This window comes from Etheostoma cragini, chromosome 17, assembly GCF_013103735.1.
Source record: "Etheostoma cragini isolate CJK2018 chromosome 17, CSU_Ecrag_1.0, whole genome shotgun sequence".
In the NCBI taxonomy this organism is placed as follows: domain Eukaryota; kingdom Metazoa; phylum Chordata; class Actinopteri; order Perciformes; family Percidae; genus Etheostoma; species Etheostoma cragini.
Window position 1 is genome coordinate 2,101,061 of NC_048423.1, and position 17,878 is coordinate 2,118,938.

Here is a 17,878-nt window from a genome sequence, read left to right on the forward strand (position 1 = left end):
TGGAAAATGGCTGCAATGAAACAAAGAGTGAAAAATTTAAAGGGGTCTGAATACTTTCCGTACCCACTGTATACATATATATACATATATATATATAAAAGTATTGGCAGATATATCGCCATCAGACCATCACCTGATACGAGTACCAACCTAAAAACTAAAACAGTATTTGGTGGGCTAATCTTAAAGATCGGCAACTGGAAATGAACCAATAGGATCCAATCCACCGTAACCGAGGGTGACTGGGGCTGCACGATAGGAGGAAAATATCCAAGTGTGACTATTTTTGACTAATATTGCAAAATGATTCACGATATTGGAGGGAATTATCATTTTTGTATCAATATAATTAAAATAAATAAAAATAATTATAGTGTGATTTTTGCGAGGATCTGTACCAAACCAAGAGGTTTGTCTTTGTCTGTAGGATAGGATGTCTCGGCAGGACCACATACTCGCCATTAACAAATACTGCGTCCCCCCCTGCGATTTGGATATTGCACTAGTCCATATTGAGATTTTAATACAATAGTGATTAATTGTGCAGCCCTGATAGTGAGCTTACTTAGTGGATGGCGTGTTGGCCATATGTGATAAATCTACATCAAACGCAGCTTCTTTATTAATTCGATGTTCCCACTGTCTGTTTTTTTTGCAACTGCAATCACCGGTACACTACATGGGCTTATTTATTATTATATAACATGCATCAGATTGGTACTAAGTGTTTGGGTATAAACAGTAAATCTTGGCAATCCAAACCACAGCCCCCAGTCCTGTAATAAGGAATGTTAGGTGCACTTATTTCTTTATTTCTTTATTTTTTAATATCTTTCGTCCATCAGGTTGATTTTGGGTCTTTGTCCTTCTCTTGTTGGGATGGTTTTTCTATGGTTATTTGTAAAATAGAGAATAAGAGAACGTACAAATGAAGTGTATAAAAATAAATAAATAAATAAATAAATCCCAGACCCCAAATGGGTGATTACAACCCATGGTGAGGAAGTTAAATCAATCCAATTGTTTTCTAGGAATAGACAGTTACTTTAAGTCAAATTAAATTGGACGTTGTGATTCACATGATGAAGTGCTTCAGGTCAAACTTTGTTTTAATCATTTTTTTCCTTGTTACTTAAAAAGTGATGTTGGCCACTTCTGTTACTTTGGACAATGACCAGGTTGTTGGCATAATTTGATGATTTAAATGAAGCGTTACACTTAAAATACATGATTATCTGCACATTTTGGATGGGCCCGTTTTCTTATCTGTTGAGTGTCTTCTTTGGAAGTAGAACAAAAAGGAGGAACAAGAACAGTTTAGGAAAACAAGACAGCGAGAATAAATGGGTGAGTTATTTACAATCCAGTCATATTTTACCCACATGGAGTCTTTTGAACGCAATTTATCAAAATCGGAACAAGTGTTACACATTTGACCCCTTTCTGTCTGGGATGACTGCACCGGCCACCCTGACTGAGTTTTTCCTCTTAAAATCAAACAGAATAAATAGAAATCTGAAACAATGCAATTTGAAGTGCACTTTTCCCAGGGGAACATGCCCTGTAGACCTTGAGACATGTACGGAGGTCTTGGGCAATTTGCCCTTAACAGCTCATAAAATGCCCTTGAAATTAAGACTATGGGGTAAAAATGCCCCTAGCAATTAGGGGTGCTCTTCATTAAATGATTTTCCCAGTAGGTATTTACTCATGTGTGACTGCAGCTACTGTCCCCTCGGAGCCACCGTAGGCTACACTTTCCAGTGTGTTCTGGGCAACAAAAAGAGAGAGAGAGAGATTTTGTTGATCGGAAAACCGCTGCTGTAAGATGAGCAGCATGAAGCAGTGGGAAATGTTGGCAGCACACAGCCAGTAGAAGAAGAAAAGTCCTGATCTCACACACACCACTGCACCATTGAAAAACAAAACTATCGGTATTGTTTAAAAACATAAATAGGCCATATTAACTGACTTCAATTAACCAATATGCAAGCCAAATATAATTATTATAGCTAAGAGCAAATGTATTTGAAATTCTAAAATTCCCTGACAATCTGTGCCAGAGGGGTTTGGTCATTGACTTATTGGTTCTTTTGAAATCATTTCAAACTGACAAAAGTCAAAATTCAGCATAAAATGATCATTAAAAACATTTTTAAAGCTTTACAAAGGGGGGGGGGGATTTCTGCAGCATGGCTTTTACACCAAAACTGCTTTATACTTTACAGGTTTTCTCATTTTGTTGCGTCCCTTCTACAGTAGATTGTGTCGCTGGTGGAAAAAGAGCATTTAGCCTAGCTGCTAAAAAGATTTCACTGTGTGTAAGTTGACTCCTTACACACAGGGGCAGTCTTTGTTTTACTGTAGTATTGAAGCATTTAAAAACGTATATTTTTACCTAACTGCCCATTAGTTTAGGAAACTATGGGGATTGCAGGGGTGTAAGCAAGGTTAAGGAAAATGAGTACCTTGTAAGCGCTGTGTGCAAGACAACATATGATGTTAGAAGGTCCACTGGCAAAAAGATCAGCACAGCAAACAAAAACTAAAATGTCACTCAGCCAGGATTATTTTAGGGGACTGTTACAGAAACTTTTAGGAAAGGAATGTAAGGTTTTCTGCAGCTAGTCAATGGTGTGTGTAATGAGTTAACATGTGTAAAAAAGGTATCAGACCATTGCTGCGATTTTAGATGATAATATTACCATTAGTGAGCATGAATGGCTCTCTCCCAAAAGGTAGAAACCAAACAACCAAGTCGGTCACCTGTGGTTTCATTTAGAAATATAATTAATTACTCCACAATTATTCCACTGATTAAATAAGAGACAACTTAGGAGGTAATTTCTGTTGGAATTTAAGAAGTAAAAAGGTTAAACTTGTCTTCAAGTTGCTTTTGAGGGGAACAGAGTCAGCCCACTGATCGTAGCACAGATTACTGTCCCGGTTCTTTAATTTCTACTTTTGGGATGGAAAAAAAAACAACAAAACATGAACAGCATTTCATGGTGGATGTTTTCATATTAACCTTATGGTGAGGCAGATCAGGATAGATATGAAGATGATGGGACAGACAGAAAGAAAAAGGAAGGAAGGAGGAAGGAAGGAAGGAAGGAAAGGGAGGGCGTACTAAGAAGAGTAATCAGCAGCAGAATCTCGGTGATTGTGTCTGACTGCTCATACTGTCTTACGACCACAGTGAATAAAAACACTGGTTTGTCAACCATGGAAAGTAAAAAGTTAACATTTTACTATTGTGTTTTCTGCTGATTCAAGTTATCTCACATTTGAGGTGAGAATCAAATTATCTGGTGATAAATAAACCAACATCATTGTTAGACTACGTACTTTTGAATTAACTTCTGAACAGTTTAAGACAACTCACATGGCAATAGATAGGAAACAGTATAGGCTTTCAGACAGTTCAATGTCTACTTTAACTAAAACTTTGTTAAGATATGACTGACCTCTTTCTCTCTCTCTCTCTCTGTCTTTTTTTTTCTTTTCATCATACATACCCAGGCACAAAGGCTCGTCGCACACAAACAGACCCACTACTCTTTCCCTCCCACACACACACACACACACACACACACACACACACACACACACACACACACACACACTTGGTGTAATTCTTAAGCAACAAAGTTAAAAGTTAGTAACATTAAATACATGTTATATGTTCTTATACTACTGTGTCTATAGTACTGATGCAGTAGATGTCATGTTTATGTCCCTGAGAGGGGCTTTAAATATAAAATGCTATATTTTTGTGCTGAGAAAAATAGTTTACCCATTAATGTTTTTCTTTCTTCTTTCAACCTGGATCCTATTTTCCTATGTTTTTGTTTCCAAGTGACCAATGGGAACAATCTTTGAAAATGGTCAAGTATTAAGCTGCAGACGGCAAATTCAATAATGACCTGACAAGTCCATCATGTTTTCCACATGAAGTGAGTAAAACACCTGCTAGATAATGCTAGGGTGCTCAAAGAAAGATGGCTTCTTTCCTTTCTGTTTTGTTTTAATAATATATTCAGCTACTTTAATGATTAATCAAACGACTATGGAAGGCCATTTCCGCCAATGATGTGAAACTAAGATCCTGTAAGTCATCATAATGAGATAGTATCTCAAAATAAGGAGATAGTGTCTCAAAATCTTAATAAAGTATCTCAAAATAAGGAGATAGTGTCTCGAAATAATAATAATGACTTTTCTCAAGTCATTATTTTGACATATATGTGTGTGTATATATATATATATATATATATATATATATATATATATATATATACTGACTTATATATAATATAGTATATATTATTTAGTATATAAAATATAATGACTTAGTACCTCAAAATATTGCGTTAGCATATCTCAAAATGACTTAGAAGCCTATGTTAAAAATAATAACTTACAACCTAAAAATAATGAGAACGTTTTCCAAAATAGTATCTCAAAAAAATGACTTAGTATATTTTGAGAAAACTCCCCATTATTTTGATAAAGTTTCTTATTTTCTTACTTAAAAGATGTTTTTTCATCACATTGGTGGTCATGGGTTTCCATTATTAAAAGACAATAAGCAGACTTGCTTGTAACTTTTGCTTCATTTTCTTACAATTTAGTCCGCAATCAAAATGTTTCTAACGTCAGCTGCCAGCTTTAGGGGAAAATAAAACACTAAAGTATATACAAGGGGATTAGCATCAGACTGCAGCCGTGTTTTGGGGTGCTTCGTGTTTTGGTGGAGCAGAGACGACGCCCGATTGCCAGCAGCTTAGCGTAGTTAGCTTAGCGGTGGTTAGCTAAACAGTGGTTAGCTTAGCGGTGGTTAGCTTAGCTAGCAGACGCCGCCATTACCAACCGACGTTAGCTAGCTCTTAACGTTACTGCAGGCCTCCAGCTTTGCCGATATCTCCCGAGGGGAGCTTACTTTCACAGATTCAGTTGTATTGTAATTGACAGACATGTACTATGCTCTTCACATTAGGTGTACAACGTGTCTTTAATACAACTGGAAATCCGTTTACATTGTAAAACAGATGGGCCACTTTACCGCAAGCTAACGCGACAGCCTGTGATTAGCAGTGCTTGTTCCCAGGGTTGCTAAGGGGACACATTTAGGATAAAACAGGTACATATTTACCTGTTTAAATGTACATGCTTAACAGTGGCTAATATACAAAATACCAGGGGTAACGTTAGCGTTGCATTAATCTAGCTAGCGTTAGCTAACCATACATCAACAGTCAGGGCTCGTTAATCAAGCATTCATACCGTCTCCAACGTTAATATTGACACTCGTGTGGGGGCGCAGGTGCAAATAATCTCTACATATTGTTAACGAATATATTAACAAATTGTATGTGGTTAATGAGGATTTAACTGTGTGTGTGTGCGAACCTTTTTGATATTGTAAACACGGGTCAACATCCCGATGCCTCGGTCGTTGAGGATGGTGAGCTTTTCTGCCAGTTTCTGCTGGCTGGGCTGGATCACACCCCGAGACATCTTCTCGCTGTTTCGGTTAAATGTTCCTTTAAAAAAAAAAAGAAGATCACAAATCTCCGCAGCCTTTGGCTCGTAAAAGGAAGAAAGAAAGACGCTGTGATTTATGCCGTTGTTAGATGTCGCCCATGTTCAGACATTCGAGGACAGCAGCTTCCTGTACTCCACCCCTCCGTCTCCCTGCCTTTTTTTTTTTTAATTCTCGGTTACAGGGATGAGGAGTTGTCCTGCTTTTCACAACGAGGCTGGCTGCTGTTGCGTTCAGGGCACTCTCGTTAATAGTAAACCTCAGAGCCTGAAATGCCTGTTTCAGTGGTTCTCAACTTCTCTCAACAACGTACCCATTTTGAAATATATTTTAATCCATGTACCCCTTTACCAGCCCCAAATATTTCACTAAATGCCTGGCTATATAAAGAGATATGTATCACAATACTGCACTAAGTGCAACTTGCACAAACACGGGTTATTTATACCTTTATAAATACTATTTAAGTAGGTGTACATTTTTATTTACCACTTGAATATACATGTACCCATTCTTTCCTTTGTATTTTTTTATCTTTATTTTTTTTAATAATTCTTGGATTCTATAATAATTATAATTTCTTGTATATTCTGTTTATATCCTATGTATCTTATATTCTGCTGCTTTAGTACTGAAATTTCCCAATTTAGGATCAATAAAGTACATCTAAATCTAATAAAAAGGGAGGTACAAAATTGGAGAAAAACACTGGTCTAAGAGATAGATAGATAGATAGATAGATAGATAGATAGATAGATAGATAGATAGATAGATAGATAGATTTGTTAATAAAGAAACAGAACCCAAATAATTAACAATTTTATTGTGAACACCCGAACGCATCACACTGTTGACGCAGCTTCCGAGTCAGCTGTCAGCTATGTTAAAGCCTTCATTGCTGCTAGCGTAGCTGTGTTTTTCACACGTTTTTACCCTGCGTTATATTACTGTAGCTGTAATAATGCTATATCTATGCTTAAAGCAGGGATGATATGACTCTTTGCAGGATTTTGGTATAATTGAATACACCAGGTGGGTGCACAAAGCAGGACAACTTAACGATAAAGCTCCGTGAAGTATCAGACATAATCATGTCACCCCCACTAACACTGCACATCTACGTGAATGCAACACCTTAATTTAAGATTTTACATTCTGCACATTCTGAACTGTTGAGTACACTTTAGTTCAGCTTTCAGGCTTTCATAAAACTGTAAAATACTGTAATTTGACTGACATAGTTAAAAAACAAAAACCGCGTGGTGAAATTACAAAATTAGAAATGATTGTTGCACTGAAAAAGATAACTGATTTGGTATGTTTTGGTGGCTGTGACGTTTCAACACTGGATACACACTTTATATTAGCACTATATTAGCACTAATAGTCTTTGTTTGTTTTCAGCTGTCGTCCTGCAAACCCCGGTGAGATGCATTCGCTGGCTCAGGAGATTCAGGGCTTCTCCAAAAGCCGTCTGAAGAAACAGTGCACGTGTGTTACCACGGTGACAGGCCGGAGGCTGCTGGAGAGGAGGGGTGATGGAGGAGAGGGACATGAGCAGGTTGAAGAGCTGGAAGAGGAAGGTGGATGTGGATTTGTAGAAGATAAAAGTCTGGACCTTCAAGTTGGTGTCGTTAGACCCTTCCTACTGCTGGGTAATAAACAACCATTAGCCTAATACTTCTTGATACTGTTGTTACCAACTGCTACTGCCTCCTAATGCAATAACTTAGTTCAAGTAGCTACTACTACTGCTACTGCTGCTAAACGTACTACTTAAAGGCACGGTTGGTAACCATTCCAGGATACACAGTTTTTTATATATTGTGTGAAATGGCCTTTACACCCCAACAGCAATAAATAACTTAGGGGCTCTGAAAACAAGTGAAAAAGATCCATCATCTGTAGCTGCTGTAATAAAGCCCACCACTAGGGTTCTTTCCTTGTGGTCGCTTGGAAAGAACCGTAGTCCTACTTGGCCAGACCGTCCTCCACAGCCCTGTGAAGGAGGGTCTGGCTGCTCATGGCATTTAAGGTTTGGGAGGAAAACATTTTACTGGTTTGATTGCATTTCTTTAAACCAATCAGAATCATCATGGGCGGTGCTAAACTCTGCACACAGCCACTGCAACATATTAGTCAGAAAGTCTAGCTAGCTGACTACCTTCCCCCGCCGTTAGCGTAGCATATCATTACATAACATTGCATAGCATCTCATACCTGTAAGCCAGTTGGCCACAAAGAACTGGTAAGCATCCAGACATTTAACCCTTGTCGTGTCTTCCCGTCCACCCTGAAAAAAAAAGTTTTGGTGTCGCTTTTTTCCCACAATGTTCACTTTTTCAATGTTTTGATGTTTTTAATGTTGACATTTTCCATTCTTATTTTGACGGCCCATTGTTTGTGAGAAAATAATTAACTGAAAATGGCCCAATTTGACCAGAGGAAAGCATGAGGGTTCGAAGCTTTGGGATCAGCACCAGTGTATTAGGGGGATACACAGTTGTATAGTATACTACATAGTAGTGCAGATCCTGTGTAGTCGGGCAGACTCTGCAATTTAATGAGGTCCATTTTTTTTTTTTTTACTTTAGAAAACTGCTGCTGTAATAAGGGTATTTTCCCTTTTGGATGAATAAAGTAATATGATGACTAAAAATGGAGGGAGGAATAAAGTAAGGGTCGCTATCCAATCCTGCAACGTCTCCAAACACGGCTCTTTGTGAGCCACCACCAGATGCCCTACCTCGACTGACAACAGCACGGCGACGTGTCGTTCAATAGAAGAAGCCATAAAGAAGAAGATAGTATTATTGTTATTATTACAGTTTATTTGGTGTTATTAATTTTAAACTGATTGAAACTAATGACACTTTCCTCTCATCTACTACACTGTTTAGCTTGCTCTTCTGGCGTCGTCACGTGGTCATGGTCAAGTGTTGGCAAACGGTCCATAGTTTAGTAATATTCTTTAGCCTGGATGCCATCCAAACTAAGCCCCGCCCACAACAGACAGACTCATACTCTAACTAGAATCTCAGTATGACAACGTCTGACTAACTATTCTTTCCTATCCCCTATAAATCAAAGCCCCCTAATGTTGACATTATGGAGCATGGTGAAGGACACATGTTGACACCTTCACATGGCAGCATGTGGCCGTCCTGCTGAAGTGTCCTTGCTTTGAATCCCCTCCCAGCTCTGGGGTGCTGTTCACTTCTGGAGCTGCTGCTGGTCTCTGACCTCAGCACAGGAGAGGCTCAGAGAGAGAATTTCTCAGCAGGGATCAATAAAATATTACACCTGTTAGGCTCGGTAGAGGTGAGTCTACATCAAAGTCATTGAGAAACAGGATTATTTTGCACATTACATTTTGCAGAAAAACACATCTGTCTTTTGTTCTGAAGGGGAACTGGAAAGGTTCAACAGCCAACAAAATGTCCCAGTTCAAGGTGTTTTCCCTATTGATTTAACTCCTTCACCGAAATACAACATCTGTCCAGAAGTCAATGAGTAACTGTTGAATTTGAATTGAATTTTGACTAAAATAATTATGATTATGAATTTTCCATGATGGAGCAGCCCTAATTAAACTGTTAATTTGTCTGTTGTGACACCTTACACAGCAGCCGGCCTTTGATAGGTTCAAAGTGAAACACCTTTTTGAGCGTTTGACAGGTGTTCTCTAATACTGAAATGCCTCTTTGTCGTTGTGATCCTCCGCCAGTGACACAATGGAGACACTTTTTTTAATAAGCTTGTTGCTTTTTTCTTCTTTGCTGAAAGCCAATTTAAGGTTGTCACTCCACCTGACGGCCAGCCTTTTGTCTGCGATGCTCTTCTCACGAGTTGTCACATTAGTGTATGTGCCCTGTGAGCCTGGAGGGGATTTCCTCCCTGTCTACTTTGTGCCCCCTCGGCTCTCTGTAGCACTATGATTTCACCGTCTCTAATATCCATATTTATACTGTATACTGCCGTCCTTTGGTAAATGCCAATGATGATTATCAACTTGTCATATTTATAAATATGACCATGCCAGATAAGCTTACAGTACAGACCCCACATATTAATAAAAAACCTGATTGTACCAAACAACCAAATAATTCTCTGAATCAAAAGAACATTTAATACCACATCTGAAAATCACCATATATACAGATACATATTTTTTATATAATATAATATATGTTTATTTGAAAAGGACGATATGTTATTCTAACGTTAATAAATGCAGAGGCAGAAGGTCATTCTTAGAGTTTTGTCGAGCAGACTTACTGTAAACATAGTTTTGTTTCTAAATATAGAATGTAAATAGAACTTTAATACCATTAGCTACTCAGTATGACTGAGGTCTGTCCTCTGTTTAGCAGATTGAATTTGGTCCCCATGTCACACTTGTGTTTATAAATGCTGTAAAAATCCTGGCAGCCCTGCATCTCTTCACAGATGTGTCAGTTTAAATCTTTTCCTTCCACACTGATGAGGCATATGGGCTGGAGAGCTGGCCTATTTCCAAAGACACTGTGCTCTGGATTTAGATTTACGTCTCAACACCATGCAATTGGTATAATGTGGAAGTGGCTTGGCTACTGCAAAGAGTGCAAATATTACTACTTTGTAGGGAGTGAGCTGCTGCAGAGTATTCACCCTGGGTGTCTGGCCTTCATATGTCTCTTTCACATAATGAATTACCCAGAACTTGCTATTCATGAAGAAGTATTTGACAAATTGAAAAAGACTGTCGCTCATTCTGTTTTAACTGTCTCTTTCAATGATTATCTACTGTTTCTCAGCTGAAGGAGTCACTTAGGTTGGCTTGCAGTATTGTCTGTCTCATTTCGTTTCCTCCATTAGTCTTTATCCCGCTTCCTCTGCTAGAAACTAGAAATGTTCCAAAACCAATTCCAGTATTGGAAAGTATCGCCTCCGATACCGCCTACAATGCTGCTATCTGTATCGGAAAGTACTGGAGTTTATGCTCCAATCTGATACCACGTAAGACCAGAAGAAAATGTACTTTAAGTGCCCATATTATAAAAAAAAACACTTTTCTGGGATTTGGGGTGTTACTTTGTGTCTCTGGTGCTTCCACATGCATACAAACTTGAGAAGAAGACTATCCATGGTGTTTTGAGTGAGATCTGGTTTCTGGATGTCCTCTGCCTTCAGTCTCTTCAGTCTTCAGTTGGTTAACCATAGCACTTGCTAGCGCCAGCATGCTAGCTTGTTCTCAACTGCAAAACACTGCAACAACACACACTAGTTCATCATAATCTCCAAAAGAACTACTTCCTGTCCCTGTTCTGCAGATATTCCACATGTGTCCCTCGTCTAGAAGAAGTCTCCCAGCTAATCCTGCCTTGGACTGACCAAAGCTGCAGAAAGTTCTCTAGCTGATGGGATCTTACTTAGCTACTGAGCATGTGTGAATCCAAACAAAGATAGTATAGAAGTGAGAAGTCTCACTCTGGAGCTAAAACAGAGACCCAAACACACAGGGTGAAGAGGATCTGCAACAATGTGCAGTTCAACAAAAAGATGGTGTTTTTTGAAAATGAAACCATGTAAACCTATTCTGGTACCACCCCAAATACAGTTATGAACCTGAAAATGAGCAGAATATGGGCGCTTTAAAGTAGTTTATTTACGTTCTTTTCCCGTTATGACTGACTATCAAACTGGATAGTTTATTTATGTTTCACAAACAGTTAAATCTGAGCCAAGCCGTACAACAAAGATAGAAATCATATCACATCCGTACAGGGATAGTAGTATACAACTGTTAAAACACAATCCGCTGGTATCTTATCAGCACTCGGTATCGGCTGATGCGCATGTTGAGGTATCGGAATCAAAAATGGAATGGGACCATCTTTAATTCATCCTTGCTGTTATAAAGGCTGCAGTCACAAAAACACCATTGCTCACTCTCTTCATGAAAATCATAAACTTCCCTTTCTGCAGCTGTAGATAATATTGAATGTTTGTATCAGCAGCTTCTAAGCGTAGTCTAGTGCTGCTACAAATCATCTGATTCCTCTGCCTGTCTTTATTTCTGTAGCTGTAAGCCGTTTAACCGTTGCTTTCCGCTGACGGATATCTTCCCTCCGCCGTGTTGCAGCTGTTCAGAAATGCTCTTCTGTCTGAATGTTTTCTTAATAAGTGATAAAGGTGTTTTTATCCTGCAGTATTTGCTTTCTGCGGCTGACGTTGTACACCAGTGAATGAACTGTTTCAACAACTCTGTATTTATGTGAGGACTCATTGCATTCTTTTAATACACTGGTTGTTCCCTGCTTGATATTACCAGGAATATGGCTACAGCAATTATATTGTATAATGTCTTTAAGGTATCTCGTGAATTATGTTGTTGTTTATGTCTTGTTGTGTCCTTTGTTTCCTGGAAAATGTTAAAAAATAATTTAAATAAAAAATAATACAAAAACAAACAACAACCAAACTAAGGGTGCCCAGCGAGCTCAGTTGTTAGAGCGGGCGTCCATGTGTAGAGCTTTACTCCTAGACGCGGAGGGCCAGGGTTTGACTCCGACACGCGCCCCTTTGCTTCATGTCTCTCCCCTTTCATGTCTTCAGCTGACTTTTTTTAAAACAACCAAACTAAATCGGCAGCATTGCCATTATCACCATAACACCGATGGTTCTTTACAGCTAGATTAAATGGTACATTTTGTCTGTCTCGTGTAGAAATAAATTATGGAGATGCCGATAAATATTCATGTGAAGGGTAGGGGGTGCAGCATTTGATCATTTTCTAACTTAGCAATTATTGTCAGCCTGCAGAAATCTTTTTTTTTTTTGTAAGTAGATAAGTTTTAGAAAGCAGAGGCATGCCCTCCATTCGGTCTTCTCATCAAGCTGTTTCTGTCTTCTCAGCCTCTCAGGATGCAGCCCACGACCTTGACACCCTGCAGAGATTTAAGGTCAGTACAGAGGGATCAATAGAGCGGGCATGCCCTTGCCTCGCTCTGATCGCATGTGTAGTGACATGAGATTAGAGGCCGCCGTGCAGGTGTGCTGCGGCTCGGCAACAGCCAGCCAATGGCCAGAGGAGCTTCATGACTCATGCAGTGACAATTTAGCTCGGTAGAGGGAGTAAATGATTACAGTAGGTCTCAGCGCGGCTTCTCCACATCAGAGAAATGTGACTACTCCTCTCTGCAGTGGCTGCTCCCGGCCATGAGCATATTGCTGCCTGTGCAGTCTCAGGATGATGAATTGGAGAGATTACGCATACCTTCACTTCCTGTTTCAGCGATGAAACCCTGACCGCCCAATAACCAAACCAACCAGGGTTTACCACAGATACAGTAGCTAATAAAGCTCAGATATGACAGTGGGCTCAAAGGATCATTTATGAAAGCATCTGTTCTTGCCAGCAGACCACTTAATAAACAGTTGCTGGCAATGCAGTAAAAGAGAACATAACATGGTGTTGAAGCTGTAGTTTGTCGGGCAATCAAATCTCTATTCAAGACAAGAAACATACAATGAATACATTTACATCTCGTGCCCTGTGGAATCACGTTTTTGAGTCTCTCTTTGAGTGGATTTTATTATATCCAGGGTATAATGTCTACATGGAACGTAGAGAAACCTGACTATTTATTTGCCCGTGTCAATTATTCTTATATCGTCCACATTTCAGAGTTTTATTTTTGACTACTTCACATTGGCCAAATCTGTCTTTTATTTTAACTGAACATTTGAGGATGGACTCAGTTTGAGCTCCCTAAACTGGGCTGGATTTAGCTTATCTAGCTTTATCTGTCAAATGTTTACCATGGGATGAAAAGAACAACAACACAAAATTGCACCATCTGCATAACCAAAGTCAGGAATCGACTTTTATTTCAGCAGGTGGACCCAAATTACCACATCAATCATGATATGTTATGCTTCACTGACTAATTAGTACACAACTCGATTTTTGAACGCACCTGCAAACATGGCAGAGAATGATCAGAAACATGCTGAAGGTGTTAATATCTCACCGTGTAGAGGTTTCCCAAAAACCTGGACATGCAACACATTTAAGTATTTATTATGTTTTGCATGTTTTGAAGTTAATTCTCTTCTGTTGAAAGTATAGTCCCTGTCAAACTACCTACATATACATTATACATTTTCCCAAAGCCTCATCATAACCAGTGTGCATGTAAACTAAATTTAGTGATGAAATAATTCCTTAAAAGTATTCACAACGTGTGTTAAATGAGTCTGGACAGACATGGATGTAAACTGCAACCTGACTAGCTGGTGGAGGCATACAACCACCAGGTGCTTTTTAAAAAACAGCTCGGAAATGTATGTAGTTTTGAACAAAAGTTACTCAAACATCAGTAAATAGTTAATTTGTTGGGAACTATTTTCTGCTGCGGATTAAGACATTTGGTGCAGTGGGACGGTGTATATGGGATTGAGTCAAAGTAAACGACTGTGTGTGTGTGTTCATGGTAATGAAGGAACATGTCGGCCAGGCCAACAGTGGGGCTCATTGATTTTTGGCAACAATGGAGCTCTATGGCACAGAGCAAGAGCACTCAGTATATCACCAGCCTTATCCTTTAACTTATGGGGGGACAAAAGGATGTTAGATGCAGTCCAAAAGCAAATGTAGAGGAGAGAATTCAGCCTCTGTGGTAAGCTAAATTTAAGTAAGAGGAGACGGATACTGCAGGATGAATTGGAGCCATCTGTCTTCTTTGCTGTCTCCCCCCTTTCCATCCTTTTCTCCCCTCTTTCCTCTTTAATCTTTCTCCCAACCCTCTTCTTGCCCTGTCTTTCTGACCTCTCACTCAGTCACATTCAGGTTGTGTCATGTCATCAATATGGCTGACAGAATATCTCTCTTGCCAAAGCGGGAAACGGCTTTTAAAACGAGTCAATGCTCAGGGGTCGTTTGCTCAAGGAGTGTCATGTCTCTTGCTCCCTGTCAGGTGTCTCATGTGCTAAATGTGGCCTATGGAGTGATTAACCTGTTCCCGGATCAATTGATTTATAAGACGCTACAGATCCTGGACCTCCCAGACACTGACATCCCTTCATATGTCGGGGAATGCAGCTCCTTCATCGATCAGGCCCGAGAACAGGTACGTCCACACATTAAAGGTGCTCTAAGCGATGTCACACATTTTTTTGTCACGTACAGCAAACATCTCCTCACTGTCCGCTGGCTGCCTGTCACCTGAACGCACCATAAAAAACGTGGTCTCTGTAGACAGTCCAGGGTCTACAAACACCAACAAACACAAACTGTACCAACCTGCACCACCAAACATAAACAGTGTTCCAGCTAATAACCGACAAGAAGGATTTGGGGGTGGGGGTTTGGGAGTTAGTGTGCGGAAGGGATGGGGAGGGGGAGGGGGGACGGGATGAGGAGGAGGAGGAGGGGGGGGCGAGCTAGCCTCTGTTTAGTTTGACCATACTTCAAATATCACCCAACATCGCTTAGAGCACCTTTATTGTAAAATATGTGTTTGCAAAGAGAGTCTCTGATTTAAAATGTGACTTTTTTAAAGAAAGGTTTGACATATTCGAAATGTTTCTGCACATAACCCTCCCGTTAAACTATGAATTGCCATTTTTACACGTTAGTTTTTCTTTAAGATACAACGCATTATGGAGAGAGCTTCAGAGGTGCTGTAGCTATAGGTATATAGCTTTTCTCAGCAGGCTCATGTAGCCTAAAAATGCCATCTCAAACAATTCTGCTGGCTAATTTAACATGTCAGTGTGTGCACACAGTTTTTCTGCTTCCTCACTGCGATGCATTTACATATATCTACAGCGGTCGGTTATCTGTAACTCAGCACAAAGGCGAGGTGGGTGGTCAGAATAAGTAGCAGGGGCTGGGGTCATTAAATGAGGAAAGTCAACGTTTTCTCTGCTTACACTTAGTTTTCTCTGTGTCATATCACGTACTGTATGTAATAACGTTTTAAAAGATTATTTCCAGGCAGAGCAGTTCTTCCTGTGTGTGTCAGGAGATTGACCGTAAGCAGAACATAATGTGATGTGAGCACTGATATGAAAACACTTAACTCAAGCGCAATGAAATCACAGCAAAACAAGAAACTCTGAGAAAACCAAATTAAGTCTCCGTGTTCGCTTTGATGGATTATCTTGCTCAGGCAATTTTCAGTTTGTTGAAGTTTTCTGTTGTTGTTTACTGAAGGGACGAAGCCGAGAGCTGAAATGTAACTATCGTGAGTGCAGACACCAGCACAAATAATATGAAGGAGCAGAGAAAACTTTTTGATTGATAGAAACTTATTAAAGACTGATGTCATTCTTTCTTTCTTGGTATAGCCTCTCTGTGTGTTCTGTTCATGCTTCATTTGATTGTAGGTTTCCCAGAGGAATGGCCTGATTGGGTTATAGTTTGAAATGAAAGCACAGATAACAGTGATAACATGTCAATTACAGCGACCAAAGCAGGCATGTGTAGCCAAAGCTAATTTAAATCTCCTGTTCCTCAGTGGCTATTAATTGACATGTAAAGTCAAGAAATGTGCTTACAGTTTCTGTTCTGCGCCATCTCAGCCAGAAAAGAGACTTTATTCTGTGATGGGAGGCTCCATGTTGAATAAAAGAGACAAATGTGTCAATATGCTGAGCTTCAGTTCTGAGCCGAGGGCCTGCACGCATTGTCTAAGGATGTGGCTGGAATTTCAAAAATTAATTTCCAGCCAGGCACTCTAGGCAGTAAAATAATTACATCAACATTAATATTAATCAAATCGCAAATTTTGACACACACGCACAAACACACACACGCACGCACATGTAAAGTAAAAAACTGTAATATTCCATCTCACCTTCCTCTACATGCTCGGTCTGATGCTGCTATCAGAGGTTTTGGGAAGTCAGAAATGACAAAAATGCTGAGAAATGATTATTCAAGCTGTGATTTTACCAATTTATCTGATTTTGTTTCAAACCAGTGAACAGTACACTCATTTATTAGAAGATGTTTGTCATTTGGGGAGACACCACAGGTGAATATGGGAAATATGTTTCCAGACAGATATAACCACGTAACTTCTCCAGTTGATTATTTACATTTAAGACAATATTTGTATGCATTGCAAGGTTTCTGATTTGATGTTTAAATATGCAAATGAGGCATGATGTAATGCTAACTTTTGGTGAATGTAGTATAATTCTACAGACACAAATAGACAAAGTTCAGTAAAATACATGTTTTCTTTCCACTAGTCTGAAAGAAGATATGTTATGGAAGCCAAATAGCCCAAAACCACTAAATTGCTTGTAGTGTCTCCCTTATAAGACAAAGAAAGATAATTTTGGTTTCATTAGCTGGTTTTATGAGTGCAATGTTTTAAGCACAACACAAACAATTCAATCAAACTACGTTGTATTTTGGGCGGCAACAAAAATCCCAGAGATGGATATCTCTAAACCTGCAGCAGATAAAACCGTACAACTGGGGATGAGTAAAAAAAAAAATTGTAATTAACTTCAGCAAACACCTATTTGGTAAATGCGCTTGAAAGCTTATTTTTTTAATGTATTCATTGCCAAGTCATGTTGTTATATTGCATCATTGTGTGGTTAACATTACGATGACCTGACACTTAATGTTTCCTCTGTTTTTTCCTAATGTGACCACTTGAGAATGTAGAGGTTGTAATGAAGACCTGTTCTCTTTTACGTTAACCGCTCCGTTTTCCTGTCACACTCCCCTTCTCTGTCCATAGGACGGTGTGGTGCTGGTCCACTGTAACGCGGGCGTGTCACGCTCGTCCTCCGTTGTCATTGGCTACCTGATGTTAAGGGAGGGGCTTTCGTTTGATGATGCGTACAGCCAGGTGAAAGTGGCGAGGCCCTCAATTCGCCCTAACCCCGGCTTCTACCAGCAACTACAGGGTTACAAACCTTAAAGCTGCATTCAGGATTTTTTGTCCACTTGAAAGACAACACATATATACATTAACATATTTTACATATGATGGGACCATAATATAATATAATGAACAAAAGGTTTCTTATTTACACATGCAAGCTCAATATTCACTCTTCTTTTGGCTCTGTTTAAAACCTTGTAGTATCACTATTATATTGTTGTACCAAAAGCTGTAACCTGTGATAAACAATTTTTAAAAACCACCATGCTATTTGTCTGCTTTTGTAAAGATTATGTTTTATTATCAAGCCTAAGAAAAATGTCAATAAAATATATCGATTGCAGCAGGAAGATATTTAAAGGTATCTGAAATCTCTTTTATATAGACCTTAGTGGTCCCTAATACTGTATCTGAAGTCTCTTTTATACAGACCTTAGTG

The 17,878-nt window shown here is 39.2% G+C and overlaps 2 protein-coding genes across 9 annotated transcripts in view; one reads left to right on the plus strand and one right to left on the minus strand.

The window, feature by feature from the left end:
- The window catches only part of nckap1 (NCK-associated protein 1), a 33,063-nt gene extending 27,317 nt beyond the window's left edge, over nucleotides 1-5,746 (minus strand). For 5 of the 6 annotated variants that reach the window (XM_034898116.1, XM_034898115.1, XM_034898114.1 and 2 more), the window contains exon 1: nucleotides 5,413-5,746. In XM_034898116.1, coding sequence (XP_034754007.1) covers nucleotides 5,413-5,520 — 108 coding nt within the window. In that variant the 5' untranslated portion in view covers nucleotides 5,521-5,746. The remainder of the gene's footprint in view (nucleotides 1-5,412) is intronic. The other variant, XM_034898117.1, reaches the window with a different exon arrangement.
- On the plus strand, nucleotides 4,848-17,796 carry LOC117960324 (dual specificity protein phosphatase 19-like). Of its 3 annotated transcripts, XM_034898158.1 has the most exons (6): nucleotides 6,387-6,577; nucleotides 6,950-7,200; nucleotides 12,443-12,489; nucleotides 14,506-14,658; nucleotides 17,293-17,520; nucleotides 17,582-17,796. In XM_034898158.1, the coding sequence occupies exons 2-5, from the start codon at nucleotides 6,975-6,977 to the stop codon at nucleotides 17,473-17,475; spliced, it is 609 nt and encodes a 202-aa protein (XP_034754049.1). In that variant the 5' UTR covers nucleotides 6,387-6,577; nucleotides 6,950-6,974; the 3' UTR covers nucleotides 17,476-17,520; nucleotides 17,582-17,796. The 3 variants fall into 3 exon arrangements, with proteins under 3 accessions (XP_034754050.1, XP_034754049.1, XP_034754048.1); XM_034898159.1 differs by lacking the exon at nucleotides 6,387-6,577 and adding an exon at nucleotides 4,848-5,143 and having other exon boundaries at nucleotides 17,293-17,645; XM_034898157.1 differs by having other exon boundaries at nucleotides 17,293-17,645.
- Nucleotides 17,797-17,878: the final 82 nt, after the last annotated feature.

Excerpts from the sequence above, each read along its gene's own strand:
- LOC117960324 (XM_034898159.1), top strand. The coding sequence starts at position 6,975 with ATGCATTCGCTGGCTCAGGAGATTCAGGGCTTCTCCAAAAGCCGTCTG. Across the intron at positions 12,490-14,505 it reads ACACCCTGCAGAGATTTAAG|GTGTCTCATGTGCTAAATGT; the intron begins GTCAGTACAGAG and ends GCTCCCTGTCAG. Across the intron at positions 14,659-17,292 it reads TCGATCAGGCCCGAGAACAG|GACGGTGTGGTGCTGGTCCA; the intron begins GTACGTCCACAC and ends CTCTGTCCATAG.